General features: G+C 40.5%; 1 protein-coding gene across 1 annotated transcript in view; it reads right to left on the bottom strand.

The window, feature by feature from the left end:
• Positions 1-401: 401 nt before the first annotated feature.
• nf2a (NF2, moesin-ezrin-radixin like (MERLIN) tumor suppressor a) overlaps positions 402-22417 on the bottom strand; it is a 31957-nt gene continuing 9941 nt past the window's right edge. The window contains 12 exon segments of the mRNA XM_063897854.1: positions 402-1748; positions 6689-6848; positions 7984-8102; positions 9807-9912; positions 11187-11404; positions 11698-11820; positions 13050-13163; positions 13318-13392; positions 13617-13751; positions 14780-14855; positions 17328-17410; positions 17523-17591. Of these exon segments, the coding sequence (XP_063753924.1) occupies positions 1698-1748; positions 6689-6848; positions 7984-8102; positions 9807-9912; positions 11187-11404; positions 11698-11820; positions 13050-13163; positions 13318-13392; positions 13617-13751; positions 14780-14855; positions 17328-17410; positions 17523-17591 (1329 nt within the window). The 3' untranslated portion in view covers positions 402-1697.

Here is a 22417-nt window from a genome sequence, read left to right as displayed (position 1 = left end):
AAAGCGTGGCCTTTCTCCAACACAGCCCAGAGGTGACAGAGCTGTGGAGAAGCCCTGTGACCTCAGTGCCACTCACTCTGCCAGAGAGCTGTCAGTCTCAGGAAACCAACTCCCCGGGTAGGGATTCACATTAAAAAGTTAACACACAATACTCGCCCACGCATCCGTAAGGGCACACACACAGACCTTGTCACTCAAGCAAACAGCGTATGTGGTCTGACTCTAGATGGAAGGTGCTTACGTAACACTTGAATCATCTCACAGGTGTAATTGGATGTCAGTTTGGGTCACGTGGAAGAGGTTCTGACACTAGCAATATCAAAGCTCACATGTTTCAAAGTCTCCCGAAAATAACTACGTTATTTCTGGATGGGGAAAAGAACTCAAACATACAAAAGAACTCAAACCTGATATTCTTTTATTTTCCACTCAAAACATACATATCTGGTACAATGTTTCTGTAAAAAATGGATATCTTGTTATAAAAGGTAACTTTACCTAAAGTTTATTTTAAATACTGCTAAATATCCTGTTTAAATGCAGTCCTGAAAAAAAGAAAAATCCTTCAGATTTTAATTCCCTAAAATAAATTGCTTTCAGAGGAAAAAGAACACAGTAACTCAAAAAGACACATTAATTCAAAATAGATGCAAATTCATGTTTTCTGATACAAGTGGCTGTCTTCACAAACACAAAAAAACCGGACAGCTGTGACACAAGCTCGCATCTCAGAATCACAGTTCCTTCGCTACAGTGTGTAAGGACATCCTAAAAAAGTGAGGCAGAGAAACATGACTCTTCTGTTTATCACAGGATGTAAACACAGGTCCAAAGGCCTCGTGTACCAACAATATGTTTACATTTACCATTAAAATTGCATTAAGACACAAACATGGAAATAGATTGAGATGTAGAAAACCCTGCTCAAACAACACAACCAAGACAAATGACTCGTATAAGTGACACAAGTGGATTCTCCAGTTGATGGCATCATTAATATCTACCACAGCCCATCAACTCCTAGTATTAACAATGAACGGAATGTATATTGGAAAATAAATGCTATTTTCATTTCTTATTCATACAAAAAATGTTTAACAACATATTTTGTGGATTTCTGTTTTGCATTATAAATCAAATTGGCAGTCTAAGCTGCCCTTGACCACTAAATATCAAATATTTGCATCAGGTTAAGGACATTTCATATAATCAATCTGTTCTTTTGTTCAACTTTATCCTTTAGAATTCTTTTTAAATTAGAATTCAAAACACTTCAAAAATGTAGGTCATCCCAGACTTAGTATAATAACCGTTCTTTAATTCAAAGTACTCTCTCATTACAGCCACAGTGGCACTGGATCAGTCAAAGACCATTTTTATTCCTTCTCATCACCTACCTTTGTTCTTTACATGAATGAAAAAAACAATACCAAACTTTTCACTGAGAATGTGCTGTATTTCACACACTCTGACTGTAAACACAGTGCAGAGACATTATGTGTGCGCGTGTTTGTGCGTACACACGTGGTCCCTGGAGCTGCCGCAGATCAAGGCAGTGGTAATTATATTTTGTTTCATAGTGGTTTCCCAGTAAGAGCATAAGGTCTCGCAGCGGTGGCCGAACATTTAAACTGACCAGGAATGTAGAGTCATGAGATTGTTGGCAGGTGTGATCTCCACCTTTACAGGTACGTCGTTTACAGTTCCTCAAAGAAGGCCACCCTGGACTTAGTGCTCTGTAGTGTTAGCTGTGGAGGAAAAAACAGACCACATTTCAATCTGACGTAAACAAGTACAGAAAATACTACTGCAACAAGCGAGAGAAGAAAAGTTAAACCATTGGACAGTTTCTGATTGAAACAATAGCAAAACATAGCTGATGAGTGGACGGTCAACAAGCATCATAGGGTGACCAGATGTCCAGCAAAGTGCGGGAAAGTACCGGAACACGTGCAGTTGTCCCAATGTCCCAAAAATCGAACTAAAGTTTTGATAATTTATAAACCTAATAAAACATTCACTTCTGTCTTAAGCGCAACATTGTGTTGGCCTGTCCACATGGTGCCGTTGCGTTAACGCTTGACGCACCTTCCTATTCACTTGGAACGGGGTTACGTCAAGCGTTGCCGAACCGCATTGTGGTTCCGTTGCTTCGCTTTGGCTCCGTTGCTCGTGGTGAAAGTTGAGAAAAGTTCAACTATTCAAGTGTCGACGGAAGCGCCAGCCAATCAAATCCCGCGTATGCAAATATGCCAGTAGCATACCAGCCAATCAAACCGCGTGTATGTGTGGCTGGGGCGGGAGATTAATGTGATTGGTTGTGGGTCGCGTTAACCCGAAGCGCCAGACACACCCACCGGCAAGCGTCGACGCAACGGATCCCTGTGTACGCTGCGTTACAGATGGCCGCTGTCATGTTTGTAAGCTACATGAATTAGGAGCAGTTTTGCCATGGACAGTAAGTTGATGAAGACGCATATCGGTTCAGTATAGTTATAACAATGCTGAATTAAAACATTTATGGAGAGAAAATTAAAGTATGTATCACTGACATGTACCTTGGTGTCCAGGTGATGAAACGTTGCTACAGGTTCTGGGAGAAGTTGGGATGCTATACCCGTCAATCATTGCTGCCTCAAAAGATTCAAACTGTCTGTCTGTTTCTTGTTTTATTTTGAAGAGTGTTAAGCACGTATGTTATGTCTTTTTTTTACTTCCTGTATCTGTGTTTTCCCTCCTGTTTGATTACCTGATTGTGTTCGCCTGATGCCCTTGTGTTGTTCTGCCCTCCCCAGCTGTGTCTTGTCCCTGTGATTAGTCCTGCATGTATTTAGGTTCTGGTTTCATATCCTTGTTTGTTGGATCCTTGTTGGAGTGTTTGGTTCCGTTTGCTTAGCCTTTCTATGCTATCCCAGAAAACCTTAAACATTAAAGTTTTTGGGGGGGTCCACCCTCCATTGCTCTGGGGTGACACAAACGATCCAAAGTCTGCAAGAAGGAATACTTCTAATATGTATTGACACTAAACGTATTGGAGGTAGTAACGCACTAGATCAACTCCTGTGTCACAAATGTCACCCGTTCCCATCTGGTTATCCTACCCACTCCATCCCAACCTACAGGGGTCTCTACTTGTGGGGAGCTGTTGCACTTTAATCTTACTAAAAAACACTCTTTTATAAGAGCCAACTCTTGCTTTGAAATGATGCAGTGTGTTACAATCATTGTGTGTGTTTCATACAGCGAAATATTGGACCATGGTAAGTTTATCTGCCATACTAATGAAGATACACGCATTCAAGTCCTCTGCAAAGTACATTTAAAAAGGCTCTAAAGCAACAGAACATTTCGGTACAACACATTATATGACTTGACTTATCAATTAAGGAAAGGATAACTGGAGAGTCTGTAGATGGTTGTGTATTACCTGAAAAGATCCCCTTAGGGTAATTCTGTTTTTAATGAATTTCTGATGGGATGTGAAAGATGCAGCATTCTTGATATAATCTACATTGAAACCAAAATCCGGCTCGGCTTGAGATTTTGCAACAAAAATACATTTGGAGATTATTTTAACTCCCTTTAACTGCGGAGGCAATCAAACAGAGCAGGAAGTGCCGGTCAGAGAAAGTACTGCTAATTGTTTTTCTCTCCAGGTTTAAATGAGCTTCTGATTGATTAATTCAGACTGTGCTTTTACCCATTTGGCAGAGCTTAGCATTAGCTTGTCTGAAACAGCTTCAGTGAGCATTAATTCAAATTGTCTGGGCAAACTTTTTCCCCCTCTTCAACATCTGTAGGGTAAAGGGAATTAAATACGCTGCCAAAGTAAATATTAGAACGGGGATGATAGAGGAGAGTTTGGAAATATCGAGCTTATTCTGGGGCATGTGTAGATGGAGGCAAGTAAGCAAATCTGAACAGATAATGTATGGGCGAGGGATTGATTTGCAGCATGATGTTTACAGATGAGCTTCTATTGTCCCGGCTGACAGGCAGACTGAACTGCACTTGTGAGTGTGTCTGCAGCTTTGTATTGCTAACAGTCTCCATGTCGGGAAAAACAAGAACTCTTTATGAAAAGGTTCTAATATTGCAGCCGAGTGGTGACGGCGCACGCCACATTACAACAACATACACCAACTATATATATCGCTTGCCAACCACCTTTATTTCTTTTAAAGAAATACATTCTATTTAATTCATTTCAGTCAGACGACTCACTTGATATGTTCTGTAGAAGCAGTATTTAGTTAAGAGTTTGGTGTCTAGGCTCGGGCTTCATCACTCCAAATATTTACATAGTATTGAGTGATGATTAAATAACTATCCCCCCCAAGCCTACAGGTGGATGCTGGGGTGGTGAGGCAGGCGAGCAGCAGCAACGTGGAAGTAACAGCAGCATTAGCAGGCAGATCTGGAAGCTTAAATAGAGCGGCAGATTTAGGAGAATGTGTTTGGTTGGTTGTAAGATAGGCAAGGGTCGTCATGTGTAAATGTATCATTGGTGCTCGAGTTGACTGCCTGAACTAGCTCACACCCATGTTCATAACATAACTAGACCGATGATGAAGCTACAAAAAAAACGGTTGTGTCTGCTCGGAGTAGCAGAACTCTGATTTCCCTCATCATGGGGAAGTTAGGAGAGTTGGCTGACAAGAAAAAATGTGGGTTTTAGCAAAAGTTTGACCAGAGAAAGCCAAGGAGCCATTCAATATTTAAGATCAAAGTTAAACTCTGAACACCACCGATGACTATCTGTTCTTTTAAAGTCCCCGGTGTAATTGGTAAAACCTGTGCAGTCACAAGCTTTTTGAATGGTGGGAAATGTTCTACACTGTGGCACAGCATTATGGGTATCATTCAAGCCTGAACCCCAAACAAATCATACATGCCAAAAAGTAAAATAAGATCCCCTGATAGGCCTGGTGCTAACAGGGCAGAACCTGCTGTCTTGACGGAGTGATAAAGGCACTGGGCCATGTTAAGCGGCTGTTCATTAATCATCCAGAGGGGGAGGGGGGGTCTGGATGGAGAAAACTTTGCCCGGAGAAACAGCCGTTCCTAGCAGTTCTGGCTCTCAGACTTGTGCTTTGTTGCTCTTTCCCCCTGCTCTTCTCCCCCCCCCCCCCCCATGCCCGCTTCACAGTGCATTAGCACTTCTCTGTGACTCAGCCTCCTTTAACCTCCTCATCCTTTGAACAACCTCCGCCTCCCTTCGGATCCTCGCATCGTTTTTGCAAAGCTGACCTGGTTTCCTCACTGTCCATTCCACTTCTTCCTGCCATGCCATGTGCCCACCCCCCCAACCTCCAAACCAGACCCCTCCAATCGCGAGAAAGATGAATTCTGCATGCCTGTGGTTCAATTAAATCAACACTTTTAACTTTGCTCATTCTCCCCCTGCATGCAAAAGGTTCCCCCGTCCTTCTACATGACGAATCACCGAACAGAAATCAATTAGCGCTCGTTTGAAAAGTGCATTACACAGTGGAAGACAAGAACGCAGGACGGGTGGGCTTTTTTCTAATGCAATGTACTGAGAGCACAGATCAAATTTTTTTTGATACGTTTAATTGACATTACAGACACACTGGTGTGGGAAGATAAAGGAGAATGTGTCTAATCTGCTAGTTCATCAAAGGACAAGGGGAAGAGAATGTGCTTTTTATAGCAAGTCCATCGCCAATCAATTTAGGATTATCCCTCCGGCTGAAGGGAGATATTTTCATCTCATTTCATATCGTCAAGCGAGACACTTTTGTAAGATGAAATACTTAAGCTATTCTTACTGAGGGAGTAGACATAAGATGCATACAAAAACACAGATTTCTCTCTCAGTTGATCTGTGAGATCTTTAAAAAATATATACTTAAACCAGTTTAAAGGTCATAGTAAAGAATAAATGATCTCTCTGAAAGGGGTTCCATCAAAAAACTTTAGTCTGAAGAAATACCCCGGGGCCAAGTGGAGATTGTTGCTATGAAGTGATGCTCTGAGAATCAGTAACACCCCGCCTATGAATAATATGAGGGTTAGGCTTGGTACTGGGAGATTATGCAGGACCAGTACTCTAATCGCATATACGCTTCATGTGTCTCCAGCTGATCGGACAGCTGTTGAACAGCTAAAGAGCAACCTGTAAATGTAACTACAATGCATTAGAAATAGTTGGATGGTGTATTTACTGTACCTCTCTAAGATGATTGGATATTTAGTCTGATCTAATACAAAAATCTGCAAAGATACTGTACACTGCGAATCACAGTGAATTTGATTTAATTCAATAACTAAAAAAGTGTGACTAAAATAGATTCAATCATTTCTGAACTTGCAAATGAGAAATGACGATATGATGCAAGGAACAGGCAAAGACTGCATGTAATTATGGCTGTAACCAAAACCAGATTAAATATACTCTGCAAATGTTTCATAAGGACAGAAACACAATCCATAAACATGTTAGTCTGCACACACTGCTGACATTTTCAAAATACCGTCAAGAGGAAGATGTGAATCAATTTTCTGCACTAGAGTTCATTTTGCATATTCAAAATATGTTAAAATAAATACAAATGTTTGACAGTGAGTGTGAATAGATGAGGCGTGAATGGGGTCTGTAGAGTGTTGAATGAGGGTATGGCATGTGTTATCTGTACAGCATGCAAGCAGCCAAGCTGAGATGTACCTTTTTAAAGTTGCTCTGCTTGCTGGTCCCCTGCTCGGTGTTCTGGTTGTGGATGATGTCCAGAGGAGTCTCTCTCTCTTTCATCTTCAGACTCTCAATCTCGGTCTTCAGCTCATTCAGCTGCTCCTGCAGGTGCTTGCTCTTCTCCATGTACTCCACTCTGAACAGGATCACAGTGCAGGTTGAGAGACAGTTAATAAGATTCCTTATTAGATCTAACTATAATACTTAGCACTGACATAACCATGAAGAATAAATATAGAATCAATGGGCATCTCTGCTTCACTCCTCTTAACGTGGGCACAGACTAAGAGATATGACCGTTATTATAATAATAATGAAGCTTTCACGTTCAAACCATTATTAAATGAGGTTATTCAAAGGCCCTCTTTAAGTCAAAACTTATGATTGTTTCTTAGTCAGCAAATAATAATTAAAAACACAATCGCTATTTTATGTTAAGTAACATTGTTCCAGGCATTCTGATCTATAACCAAACGATAACATACTATTTTTAGAAAGTGTGTTCTAAAATGTGCTAATTATTAGGACTTACAGCTCTGTAAATGTAACTGTCAGCCAGTGGGGGAAGATCGGTAAAGCAGGGTTTTCTCTAGAAAAATACAGTCTGAGGGCAATACTGTGGCACTGATCTTGACACGATATTCATATTCACGATATTTGGAGTCATTCTACAGTTTTTGACGAACAGAAATATGGTTTTCTGGCATCACTATAACATTTCACGGGGAAAATAAGCATTGTGGTATGAGGGCACATGCCGCAAAAAACCTGGCTAATTCCATTATAAAAATAACGAAAAGGAAAATAAATAATGCTTCTTAGAAAGAAACCTCCTTGGTCATCACTATCACAGTGCGATAATTGTATTTCTTAATAAAGCTCTTAATGCCATGGCAGTCTTTCTTCTTCTTAGGAACAGTTACCCACCATCTCTGCTCCTGGGCCTTTGTTTTAAAAACCTAGTTACCAAACTACATGACAGCAAAGAGGTAATTACTCAGCTCCCTCTAAAATGTGTTTCTCCGGTCTGCAATCACCAAGAGCTAAAAAGCTGGAATGCTGGGTTTGACATCAGGGTCAATATCCAACTTGAACTCAAAATCAAACTGCGCATATTAAAAAGTGGAAGAACAATCCTGGATTGATGTGCATCTTTCACAAACACAAGTTTAGTGTATTACACACAAGTAAACTTTGCAATTAACTTATTCAGATTTTGCAGAGGCTTCAACATATCAGGCAGCACCAGCAGAGTAAAGCCGGCCACTCACTTCTCCTTCTCGATCTCCATGGAGAGGCGTTTCATGTCGGTGTCTTTAAAGTCAAAGCTGAGGTTCTCCCTGCTGAAGCTCAGGTCGGGAGGCATGCTGTCAGACGGCAGGCCAGGAGACTAGGAGGGGGGAGGAAAGGAGAGATCAGAGGAGAAGAGGTGAGGCAGACGAATTGGCAGTGGGGAAAAAATTGAATAAAGAAGACCTGGGAGTGAGAGGACAGAGGAAGAGATAGAAAGGGTTAGAATAAATACGCAAGGGAGGAGTAGATGACAGTAACAGGAAATACAAGGGGAATGGAGGAATGCATGGAGAACACATTAGGGACATAAGACAGAAACTCAAGGGATAAAAGATGCCCACTTTGATGGTCATGGACCGTGATCACCCAAATATATGCTTTTAGATCCTGACCAATGGACTGAAATGCATCGGCCACATGTCACTTTAGGAGAGGGCCAGATAAGATGTGGACCTAATACACAATATAAATGTAAATCCATTGGTTGGCGTGTTATTCCAAACTACAGTATGGATTCAACTGATTTAAATACAGACTGGCCGAGCACAAAAAAGGCAATATGTCTGGAAAAAAATGGAATTGTAAATAATGTATATACATGTGCGAGTGTGTGCGTGTTGAGACATTTTCAGTTATCATGCATGATCTGATAACTCTATAAGGGAGTTCCAGTGGCAGCCTGTCTGTTGTATGTACGTTCACCAATGTGTTTGTATGCGTTAAGGCGTTTCATTCATAACCTTACAAACCAGCATTTCGTTATCGATGGCCAGCATCAGAATCTGTGTGTGTGTGTGTGTGTGTGTGTGGGTGTGTGTGTGTGTGCGCTAGCAGCTGAATGTGCAGTGTGTGGGTTTTTAGCATGTTGGGAGCGTTTGCGTAGGCTGCCTTATGTGCTGCCTGTTCTTATGCAAGTATCTCCTGTTCAGCGAGGCTGTGCGAGGCTACAGTTGCATGTGTGTGTGCGTGTGGGTAAGGGTGTTTGTGTGTGTGTGTGTGTGTGTGTGTGTGTGTGTGTGTGTGTGTGTGTGTGTGTGTGTGTGTGTGTGTGTGTGTGTGTGTGTGTGTATATGTGTGTGCTATAAGCAGTCAAGCTAAAACTATATGGTAATTTCCATACCAACAGTTTGCAGCTGATACTCCAGACACACTGTATTTTCCTGTAGGGCACATTCATGTACTACATGATACATGTGAATTTTTGATTTTTGCAAGGCTGAAACTTTTAACCATTTACCTTATTTATTTATATCTGTTAAAAAACATATATATATATATATATATATATATATATAAAAATGCCCTTAGCAATTTACCACAGCCCACACTAGAAAGTCTAGATTTTTAATGATACCAAAACATGAATCCAGGAAGAAAAATGTAATTTATAGTTGTGTAATCCAGATTAAATTAAAAGTAATACAAAAAAACAGTTTTAGTAGAGTAACAGAACGACAATGGGCAATCAACAGTTGCCCACCATTCCTAATATTGATCTTTTTTAATTCAAAAATGGAGATATTGTTCCTGACACACCATATCAAACTCGATATTTTGTGTGACAAGCCATTTAATGACATCGCTTTGAGAAATTAGAGGGGTGGAAACTCATCCGAGGGGAACAGGTGAAAAAGATGTAAAACCAGACAAAAGGTTTCACAGGAAGATTAAAAGAATACGTTTAAAAAGTAAATTTACAGATGATTTTGGGATAAAGGAAAACATTATGTATAAGGGAAATCAGTTTAGGGCACTTAAAACAAATAAATAATACAAATATGAATGCTAATGATTCAGTTACCGCATAGACAGCCCTGCTGGTGATCTCCAGCAGTTTGTGCTTCGCCCTGCGCTCCGACTCCTTGGCTTCCTGCAGGTCCTGTTTCAGCTGCTCCGCCTCTTGGGCCCTGAGGGACAAACACAGACAGACGCAGTTCATACTTTAATTCACCTAGCAATCCTTCAAAGGAGACAGAATTATCTAAATTGGATTCAGAATCATCTTACATAATCGGTATGTTGGTACTTCACGACCCTGGGAATGTCACTCTGTTATTACCCGGGTGATCAATGTAACACCACAGCACAAAATCATTTCTGACTCCATTATTCCACCATGGAGTTGGAATGCTATGTGCAGGTGATTACATTTTTTTGATTGTGTTCCTGAACACTCAGCGGTTCCTCGTCGATGTGGGGGAGCTATGTGCCTCGAGGGTTTGAGTGGACACAGTCATTTACATGTTGAGTGCCACAGGTTTAAAATTCCTCTGGTGCAGAAAGTCCTTATCCAGAAATTGCAGTTACTGGCAAGTGGTTAATGGTGCCCGTTTGAAATGATTGCCTAATAAATTGTAAAGTAGAGGCTGTAAAGTGATATTCTTAGTATCCATGTATACTGTTTTATTATCCAAACAACCTCAGTTCTTTGCTACCATGGATCAGCATCTATCAGGCTCATCAGAGTGCTGATCATGACTTCATCTGCTCACTCATCTGACCTCAAAAGAACTCAAAATAAGTCAACAGCAGATGGTTAAAAGTAGTGGACTTGAACTTGATGTGACAGAAATATTTATTTTGAAAGCAGAGCTAAAACAGGCATCACAAGTCTGTTTCAGCACCGCAGAGCTGGGTGTAGAGTCTGTTTGATAGGGACTCCCACCATCAATCGATTCTACTGCTAACAATTTACTAGCACAAATTAACTGCGGCACATCAGTCCTAGGAGGAGCTGCTAAACAAAAGCTGGCTCCCCGTTTTAACTTTTGCGGCCAGCAGCATGGCAGTAACCGCATGATTACCTGCTGCGGTGTGAGAACAAAGCCTTTCAAATGAAATGATTTTCAACAAGTTAGAAGTTCTTTGATTGAGCAATTTAAATGCAGCTGCAGCATTATGCTCACAGCGTATCGACTGATTTATTTGCTGCTGAGCAAACTGAAATAAAGTATAGGGACTCCCACTAGATTTGGGAGGGAGGCTCAGGAATTGAGGAGGTTATTTAGGAACGGTGCTATGAATCTCCGGTTAGACAGCTTCCTCAGTTTGGATTACAAAAGGAAAAACAAAAAAAAGAAGTAAGATGTGGGAATATGGTATGTAAGGATCCAAAAAACTGAGTCTAAAGAATTTGTGTATGAGAGAGACAACATGGATGGCTGAACACTCCTCTCCCCACCTCCTCTCTGATTCCTCGGCCATCTTGAGGGCCAGCATCTCTGCCTCTAGCATCTTCTGCTCCATGATCCGCCGCTCCTCCTGGCCACGGATGGCCGTCACTTTGATGCGTTGCATTTCTGTCTCGGCCTCGGCAGCTTTCTGGGCCAACAGCTTAGCCTCCTCCTCCGCGATCTGGGCCTTCTCAGCCAGCAGGTCAGCCGTCTGCTCTGAACGCAGCTGGAGAGGAGCGAGGGGAGGAGGAGGAGGACAAACAAAAGAAGGATTGGGAAAGAAAAAGTTGGAATTGGGAGTTGAGATTGGGGAAATGGAGTGAAGAAAGAGAGATGGAGTCACAGGACGAAACGGGAGGGAGATTGATTGAGGGAAAAGAGACATTGAGAGACAATAATAGGGAAAAATTAGTAAATGGCGGGAGCAGAGGGAGGAAGTGAAGTGAGGATGGTGTGAGACAAGCTCAATTTGACAAAATCAATGTTGCTGAAACTTGCAGTATGTGTGACATATCTTACCAGTGCGTCGTTGGCCATGTGAGCCTCGTCCTGCAGCTGAATCAGCCTCCTCTTCAGCTCGTCCCTGGCTCTCTCTGCCTCCTCCCGCAGCTGCTTCTCCCGCTGCAGACGCTGCCTCTCTACCTGTCACAGTAAAGAGGATATGGTGTGGAAAAATGCATAGAGAAAGAAAGAAACAGAACAAAAAGTCATGAAAGACAATCAGGAAAAACATGAAGCAGCATCATATGAGAGAGAGGGAAATCAGAGCACTTTGTTGTTGTACTGTTTTTTATATATTAGGATCCCCATTAGCACTAGCATGAGCATTGGCTATTCTTCCGGGTGTCAACACAAATACACATGTACACACTATAGCCACAAAACACAACAAACATAAACAAACAAGGCAACTCATTCCATGTGATAAACATTTAAGGATAGAAGTGAAACAAAACTAATCAGCATTTTAATTACAACAAAAATATAGTTTTGTTTGTAGTAACAGGTCAGCGTCCACCCAATATTTGGGTGCTTGCTCCCCCTCTGTTGTACGAGTTGTAAAATAGATTTTGTCACAGAGATGTACTGCACTGTACGTAAGAAAAGTCAGTTAAATATTGCTAGATATTTGTAATTTTATCCAATTTTGCCCTATTCTTCTGCAATGGTTTAACTATACAGCAAAGTAAGTGCCACCAATTGTTTGTCTTTATGTGTCAAACTCACAAAATGTGCCATCGCCTTTGCAGTTTTTATTTTTTGGGATATATACTTCATTTGAAATGGAAACCTGTTATGTCTCGTCAAATGTATTAATCATGTTTATATTATGTCATGTCTTGTTTGGTTTCAGGTGTTGGTCCTGTGTGTTTTGGTTTGGTCAAGTCACTCATGTCCAGACCTGTCATGCACTTCCTGTTTTATTTTGAAATGTTTTCCCTCTGTTGTGTCATGTGTAGTTTTATTTCCTGTCTTTTGGTTTTCCTTGTGTCTGATTGTTTCATTGTTGTCACCTGTTGCCCTCGTGTTTCTCCTCCTTTGTGTGCTTTCCCTCCGTTGTGATTTTCAAACCCCGCCCCTGATTGGTTCCACCTGTGGCTCCCTACCTCATGTTCAAATAGTCCTTGTCTCCCTTGTCTTGTTGTCAGTTCGTTATAGTCTTTCATGTGTTCAACTCAAGTGTTTTTCATGTCCTGGATTTCACCTAACTTTGTATTTTTGTAAAACAGCTTTGGAATAAAGCTTGCCTTTTGTTTGTACCCATACCTGCCTCCCTTTTTGCTGCTCTTGGGCCCTATTTCCCCAAACCCTGACAAAACCTGGCTCCTAACAAGTTAATTCCTATAACCCTTTTCTCCACATCCATGTACCTGTTTTCGGGCCCTCTCCTCTCTGGCCTGAGATTTCATCTGCTGGACTTCCAGCGAGTCGACCCGCCGACGGCGTATGAACAGGTCATGGTTCCCTATACATAACTGGAGGATCTGCACAAGAGAAACACAACCAAAGAATGGTTTATTTTTACAATAATGGGTCGAAATGATTGGTTCATCACAAACATTTTCCCCAGTCACTTCCACATTTTTGAACACCTTCACTTTGAGGAATAACAAACTTTTACGATTTAGCTCAACTCACCAACTTGTTGACTCTTAGTCGCGAAGAGTTGAACTTGAAAACATTGGTTTTCTTGTCGAGAGGTCTGATGGTAAACTAAACAAGAATTCCAGATTGTCACACATCTGTCAGGTACAGGTGGCCATTTTTTTTAATCAACATCAAAATATTCATATAAAAAATGATTTTCAAAGAAGCAAACAAAAAAATAAACAATGACACTAAATGTTTCCTACAGTGTAACTCTTTATTTAGGTTTAACTGTCTTTATTACGACAGTCCTGCAAATCTTTGTTATAAAGAACAGAAGATTCTCCCACCTCCTTGTCGCTGTAGGATATGTTGCGGATCTCATTCCAGGGGAAGGAGCACTTTGGTGTCAGCCTGTTGTCCGGCTCATAGATGTGCAGGCCCAGGGCGTCCACTCCCAGGAGAAGATCTGTCCCCTTTTTATTCTAAAGCACACACAGCATGGTGAACACAGATTCTCTTCTCCTGGCAGCCAACATTTATATGTACTTGCATGTGACAGTGGCGTCATTATAGCTTAAAATATTGGTTCGCAACAATGCCAGTTGTGCGGGGGTATATGCAGTCTGACTTGTTGCTAATGCTATGGTCTATTACTTGAAGTTGACTTGCTGGTATTTAAATTACTGAGCCTTTTAGAGAATGCACTGATCAAGACTAGAGTGCCTCAAGTAAACTCATGTTCATTTTGTATAATGACTGAGATGGAAAAAGATCCACTGCCTTGTAGCAGTAAATTATTCAAAACCAAAAAATACACATTTGTTTCAAATTGTTCAAGATTAAAAAATCCCTTTTAATAAGGGACATTAAACACAGGAGGCTGCTAATTTACCACCTTATTGTATCACAACACATTGAAATTGACAAGCCTCCTAGTCTCCCACAGGCTACTTTCACCCTGCACGTCTTTATTTATTGGTCAAATTGGGTATTTTTACTGGCCTTTCGCATTATTTTTTTTAAATGTGGCCAATCAGATTTCTGGTTTGAACTGGATTTGGTCATGAACCGACCCTAATGCCCAAAAAAGAGGAGGCCGTTGAAGTTAGCTCTCATTTATAAGTTGATACCAAGTAGGAGGAATCAGACATTATTTATTTTGGCTTTTTCCGTAGAGCAAAGATTGCTCTTCTGGTTCTGAGTGGTGTGTTGATGCAGAGTCGGAGCTTCACTAACACAGATTTCATGCATAACTTCAGGATGTCAGAAGATACTTTTATCTGTTAACGCCTCACCCAAGACTCCCAGCCAGGCAACATTTAGGACTATTACAATAATGTAGGACGAAGTGGCCCGAATCACAATAAATTATATCAGATTCCATGTGATTGATGATGTTCACACTGACACACATGCACGTAAAAAACCAGATCACTTTTACCTGCAATGAGAACACACATAGCCATACTGGCTCACTTTGTACGGACAGAGCAAAGCAGCATTGGCTTACCCTGATTAAAAAGTAATTGACGCCATACATGTCCAGGTCCTGAGCTATTTTTAAATACTCCACCTCAGCGTCTTCCCTGGTTCAAAGACAGGCAGAGAGAAAAAGATAGAGGGGATCCAAGGGAATGAAGAAGAGAAAAGGGTGGGAGGAGAGGAGGGGCAGAAGTGGAGAGAAGAAAAGATCAGACATTTTTTCTTTTGTGGAAAGCATCTGTCATGTGTGTGATCTACAAAAACGCTGGCGAGGGTAAAGACATAAGCACAGAACTGGAAGAGAAAATACACGTATAATTTGCTAAGAGGCTTTAGAGGTCATGCTTGATGGAAGAAAAGACGTGTTCTGATGCCGCCAAGACTCTAAATACTATGATAGAGACATCAATCATTTCAAACTTGTATTTTTCCTCTTCTCCTGTCAGATTTGTTTGGATTTCAGGGTCAACTCAGCAAAAAAAAAAGGAGCATTAGCATACTTTGATGGCAGAGGAAAAATCAGGGCATGCTTCCGCCTAAACTTTTAATCACTTGCTGTTTGATATGGGTGGTGGGAAATTGATGATTTAAGCATCATCAAAGTTTAAAAAGGCAAGATAGCATTATGCCAAGTAAACAAATCTTAACTAGGTTGGACTCTGAATACATTCTGACTTGAGAGTTGGTCACAGGAGACTTGAACGGTAATGCCTGATTAATGCTGTGGGAGTGTAAAGCAGTAGAGTTTTGCTCTATAAAAGGGCATACAGATTCAGCGAGTGACTCAGTTTCTTTGATGTTTTTTAAAATACAGTGTTTACGATGTTTAAAATGAATAGGATTAAATATTTTTTATTGCACAGGATAATAAATGATAATACTATTTATCAAGAACGGTACAAAAACCCAAAACCTGCATAAGACTTGTCATTTTGTTGTCTTTGATGGAATAGTTCTCATCTGAATACAAATGTGCCAGTTTTAGTTTGTTTTTATTTTGGCTGATGGAGGAACAAAAGAAAAGAGGAGATTTTGTGAAAACATGTAATAGTCTACAGCCACATTAGCAGCTCTGTGAGGCTGTAGAAAATCAACCTAAATGCTAATATGCTTACCATGTCGTTAGTACAATCACTGCTTATGTTAGCATGTTTAAACATACAATCGCGCATGTGCACTTCGCACCGCGTCAGCCAATCGGCTTGCTACTCCATATCTGCAAGTCGGACCCAGGTACCCCTCAAAAACACGTCCGTTTGCTATCCTGGCTCCCAAATGGTGGAATGAGCTCCCCATTGACATCAGGACAGCAGAGACTCTGCATATCTTCCGTTGTAAACTGAAATCGCATCTGTTTCGATTGGGTCTTGACAAATAAATGCTTGCAACATGAACATGACTTTCTTGTTGTTCGGAGTTTGAATCTCTATGTTTATTGCACTTATTGTAAGTTGCTTTGGATAAAAGTGTCAGCTAAATGACATGTAATGTAATGCTAAAATGCTAACTAAGACTAAAAAGTACAGCTAAGGCTGAAAATGAACCGTTGATGGGGCTATATGAAAAAGAGCCCACCAATCAATATAATTCCTCCCAAAATGTCCTGAAAAATCCATTCAAATATTGTTAAGACATATTGAGACCTTTTTGTTGTAGGCGAGGAAACTGTCAAGAATTACCAAAGACTGCAAATGTTTGTGTTTCTGTAGCATGGGAGGGAAAATGTATTTGGCATTAAAAGCACCTTTTAATGAAACCCAGCCCCAGCGAAGGTCAGTGACTCCCCTCCTGTGCGCCCACTAGACCGCATCCCTTACTAAACAATTAAAATGCAAAAGATGTGACCACCTACTCCCTCTCTCTCTGCTGGGGTTGAATATGTCATTGATCAGCACCAGTGAGTCAATTATCACTTTCCCAAGTGCTGCGGTTGCTGGCTTTCAGAACTCATTTTCCAGCCCTACACCCCCACCACACACAGGAGTTTAAAGACACTCCACATCCCTCACACTTACTCCCTGTCGATTTTCAACTAAGATCAGCTTAGTAGTGGAACAGAATGAAACAACAGAACAACTGATTTTCATGCTGGTGTCATTGTAGATTTATGTAACCAATTACAGCAACACTATTTCTATAGTCCTTTTCACTTGGATACATTTGCTCCTCACTAAATGCTTCCCTTTTGAAAAATGGCTACATGTGTGTTACATGGTTTTCCTCTTCTGAAAACACATGTTGTTACACTTAATGACTTTAAGCTGCGGAAAGCTGTGCAGTTTGTTTTTGGTGCAGCAATAGGTGTTGGAAATGTCAAACTGTGGATTTATCAACGCTAACATCATTTGTGAAGTCACAGTGACGTAGACCCTTGACCACAAAAATCTAATAATTCCATTCACAAGAATAAAATCTATGTACGTTCAGACCGAGAAAATCCTCCTGCCAAAATGGACTTTGGTTTTGCATAAAACATTTCTTGTGGAACCATTTTTTTTAAACACATCCTGTGTGCACTTTAATTTAAATAGTGCTGATGGATGTGGAACTTCACAGTTCAGTGCAGCATGTTTTACCTCGTCCTGCCCCTGTGCTCCGCGTAACACGCCGTGATCCTCTCCTCCCACATTTCTGCAGTCATCTGGTACAAGTTTATCACCTGAGAGTGGGAGAGACAAACATAAATATAGATGAATGCTGCAGAAAAATACAATCTATTATCACACATTTTGCCTCATCAATGATGATGTGTAATACTGGCTGTCACTCACTCTCTTTGGGAGCAGTTCTTCCTCAGCCAGGAAGCCCGGCTTGTGGACATTGGGGTCGTACTCTCCGTACTGCAAGAGAGAGCAAAAATGCCAAAAGGATTAAAATCCCTGCACACTAATGGCCACTATCCACCTTCCCCTCCAATAACAGGCCTCTCCCGGGAGCTGTTCACAAGATGAAAGCACAGCTTCTGTGAGAAAAAGGGTCTCCTGGAGAATGAATGGAGGCTGGTATGGGTCATTAAAGTGCACCACACACTCAGCGTGTTAGGAGACGCTGTAAGTGATGCTATTAGAAATATCTCCAAGAGAGCCGAGACTGATCACTTATCATCCCGGAGCCCGGATACAAATTAAAACATGCATGTTTGAGGAGAGATATGGATGGATTAGGCATGACTGAGTGGCGGTGGGGAATTTCCTTTGGGCTACTGTAGAACTAGTGGAAGGAGATGAATTATTCATGAAGCTACTGTTTAAAAAGAGTGAGCTATGACTGTAGATTTATGCAAGTAGGTTAACTTGAATTTATACCTATATCTCTGCATTGCTGTATGCTATGAACATGTTTTTTTCAGACGTAGTATTTGAAGTTCTGCCACTGCTTAATGTCATTGCACACAAAATGTAGCGTCACATCTTCAGTTGACCAGTTACCCAGGGAAGACAAAATACAGAAACACAGAAAACAAAGGGATGGGACTTAAATCAAAACCACTTATTTCGATTACACAGTGTTCATGACATTGTATTTGGAAGACATAACACCATTAAGTGCTTACACAAAGACAACAGATTAAAAACACAATTAAGTGAGGATTGATTGCTGTTTAAGAATGGTCTTGCGGCACAAAATAAAAAATAAGTGTTCAAACCACTTTTACGGTTTTAATGTATGTATTATATCTGTTGAGTTACTTTATTATGAGGTTTGATTGGATTTCAGTGTGAGAAACAGCATTATAATAGGCTCAACACAGACTGAAAGCCTGTGCAGCGGTGCAGTGACCAACAGAGTAGAGAAGCTGAAGGCCATTTAATACCGTCCTTTTCCTTAAGTTTCCCCTCAACAGAGCTTAGACTCCCTTCACTTGTCTGTTTGTAACTGCTACATCATTTATGGTAGGGTTTTATGGCACCAACTGGGCTTCCACTCAGAATATTTATCTAACTAAAACACAATTGATTCTCAAAGGACAGCAATGTTTAAACATGTTTAGTCAGAAATGATCCGAACTGGCACTACAGTGGTCGCTGATTATTTAAATATTCTGCTAGTTAATGCATTCCTCACACAGTCCAGTCCCTTTGAAGAAAATCCATTTACAGGACGATAGATAGAAATATAGGTTATGTCATATCAAACCATGAAATGCATTATTGTTGTGGAGTCAGGCCAAATGGTTATTTTTCTTTGCAGCATTGAGGCTACTTCCATAAACGGCTATGAAGTTAAACTAAATATATACCTGGGCAAACTTGGGGGAAAAAATTATGTCTGACGTTGTTTTCTATGTTAGCAGCTTTATCTTTAACAACACCAGGGTTGTTAAGAGAAATGACTCCACAAATATTGGATGGATTAGCATGAAACTCTGTACATGTTTTGATGTTCCCTTGTTTAACAATTTCAGTGACTTTGAATTTTGCCATCATCAGGTCAATATTTATTTTGGTATGTGCAGTACTAATGGCGGTCCCATTAGCCTTATCTGTATTTTGTGTTTAGTGCTAATAACAAAAAGTCAGCATGTTAACACACAACGCTGGTAAACATTACACCTGCTTTAAACTATGTTGGCATTGTTATGGAATCATGGTATTGTATGTTAGTATGCTTACAAAAGTATTTAGCTTAATTCATTGGTGGGGGTGGTATGTATTTACAGTATAACCCATGCTGTATATACAGTATCTACACCAACCAACCCCACATCATAAAGGTTATGCTTTTTGTTTAACATCATACAAACACATTTTTTAAACAACTTTAATCTTTTACTCGATTGAGCACACGCAATCCTGTTAAAATAAGTGATTGTTAATGATGTGTTCTGTTAATCAAAGTGTTGTCAGTGTCTTGCAGCTCACCATGCTCGAGGCTGAGCTGATGAACAGCACCTGCTTATGTAGATGGGCCTGGCTAATTGGACTGTGCCATTCCCCTCAAACCTTGAAGGGTGTTGAAAGATGCCACTTTATCTAACCCACCCATCTTTAGTGTCTTCTCTCCCCTGCACTCAACAATGGACTGGCCAGCATTGGTATAAATTCCTGCAGGGTGGAGAGGAAGCCAGGTTGCTCTTTGGAAGAAGAGCACTCAGCATACTGCCATTTTTGGTTAATAATTAATGATAGGTTCTACCTTGTATCTACAAATAATTCTGCTTTTTTTCATCCTAATTGATTGTGTGACCCATCCTAAATACTGCATATATATTTGGGGTAAATAAAAGAACATATTTTTTCAACCTTTACCTGCATTCCTAGTTTTTAAGTACCCTGTTCCTTCACAACACTCCACATTTTTTCCCTTCCCAGGTGCATGACATGCCTACAAATTGTGACTCACTTGGAATATCTCTGCAGCTATTAGTAAAATATTTTTCAGCCATCTCCATGTCTCATTGTCCCTTGTGGTAATGCTGGCTTAGCCAAGCTGTGGTGGCGCATCAATATGATGTCAGTTGAGTCAGATGTAGGATTTACATAATCTCAAGGCTAATACGACATATTCCATGAGTATTAAATAACATATTGTGTGGTTTGGATTGGAACTGAAAAGTGAAACTCTGTAAAGCTCTAAGCTGTTTACACCGAATGGAAATATATTCGTGTCATATGCTGTAAGGTAGAAAAGAAAACGGATTGGAATACATCTAAAAGATAAACACACTTCAGACTAAAGGCTGCCTCATTCAATTTTCAAAAACGTAGCTTGGGTTTATTGAAGGCACCTGTAAAACACAGTTATTTACAGCAGTGTCATTTATTCCTTTTTGTTTGTTATGTCCCTCCACTCTTGGCTGAACACGCACTCCACGCCCTCTGAGGCACTTCGATTGAGAGAGCCGACCTTACTCCACATTCAACCTCTGCAGAGAGACTCCCTGTGCATTTGTCCAGAGAGGCTGTTTCTTGAAATTCTTGTTCAACACCTCCTTGACGCACTGCACCCACTCAGAATTCAAAGCAGGGGGCTCTAAAAACTCTGCTGATCCACTGAGGCTGAACTGTTCGCTCACAGTGTACACATACAACTATCCACATAAAGGTTAGCATGGTTTTTAAATACATGGAACATTTTATACATTCACAAAGGGTTATTCTCAACTCATGGACATTTTGTTTATTTGAAACCTGGGCAGTGTTTTTAAAAAACTAGTCAACATTTAAAAAGGTGCATTCTTTAATCATACTTCTTAAAAACTGCTGATAAATAATTGATTGGTCACCTTTTTAGGAGTGAACATCCCCCAATGAAAGCTTCTCAATTGTGCAGGTTTATTGCAAATTAGGTGACATCATGTCATTTTGCTGGGTTTTTTTATACATTTTATCATCCAAACAATTAGTCGATTAATTGAAAGAGTAATCTGCAGGTGAATTAGTTGTTAGGTAACCTTGAGAAGCATATGTTTAAGAATAAAATGTGATTGAGGTTATCAGTGTTGAGTAAATGTCATATAACTAGTGTATCGTAGAATGATGCATAAAACCTATATTGTGTACTTAATTACATCATGTACAGTGTTACAAACTGTAGACACCATATTTAATTACTATAATTGTCTTCTAGTTAGTGATGAAACAACATTATTGTTTTGCTGTGGACTGAGCTCTTGTATGTACGTGAGTCTGTGTTCAAGGTGAAGTAAATGTAAATAATTCATTTTTTCACACAAATCCCTCCATTAATCCTATCTTCTATTATCCGCTCTGATCATGCACTCCATTCTCATACAAGGGTGCTTTCATTGCTTCCTGCTGCATGTTCTATAAATGATATACCACTTTTTAATCTCACCGGTAACTGATTACACACACGGATTCTGTGTGTGACTGTGCTTTCCTTAACAGAGCTATGATTCACCTTATTTAAAAAAAAACATAATATATAAATGAATGCCGCCTTGGAATACGCCTTTACTTTTCCTTTTTGCTATCTTCAGGCTGTCATACGATTAAAGATGAGCGAAGGTAACGAAGTAGATCCCACTGCGTGACTCACAGGCTGCAGCTCATGAGTAGAGAAAGAGAAGGGGAAAGTCTGCCAAAACCCTCTCAGCAGCTGCACTGCTAAACAAGTACCTGTCTTCCCTTTACAACACCAATTTACTCACACTGGCTTTAATCAAAGTGGACCGCTGATTAAATGAAAACAGATTGTGGCCCCATATCTTTTTCTGTTTCCAGATCGAGCGCGCTGACAGCCGAGAGAGCAAGTTGCCAGCTCATTTTCAGATGTTCCCTTATACATGCGTCTCTTCGAACAAGCCCTGTTAAATTGGCACGGGTGAAAGTGAGTCTCTGAGGACTCTTGGCCAAACCTTTGAGGTAGAGCTGTGGTCTCACTGGAGCCTGTCCGCCTGTCAGATATCTGCACCTCGGTCTGCGTATCCTTACTTGGGGATTTCAGTGAGATGGGATTCCTTCAACCAAAACGGCTGAGATCGCTCGAGGTTTATTAAGGGAGCTTTTTCCTGTGAAGTGATTTCCATAGACTTCAGGTGACTTGATGTTTGATCCTTGATGAATAAATCAATAACTATTTGTAATGTAGAAAGCTCACACAGGTTAATACAGTTTATAGTGCTCTTAAAGTGCAACTGAAATGAATTTTCATCTATCATTCAAATGAAATTTTGACTTTTTCTTAAACCATCAATCCAACT

This window comes from Eleginops maclovinus, chromosome 12 (assembly GCF_036324505.1).
Source record: "Eleginops maclovinus isolate JMC-PN-2008 ecotype Puerto Natales chromosome 12, JC_Emac_rtc_rv5, whole genome shotgun sequence".
NCBI lineage: Eukaryota > Metazoa > Chordata > Actinopteri > Perciformes > Eleginopidae > Eleginops > Eleginops maclovinus.
Note: the sequence above shows the minus strand (reverse complement) of the source record. Positions and strands in the feature narration are given on the sequence as shown.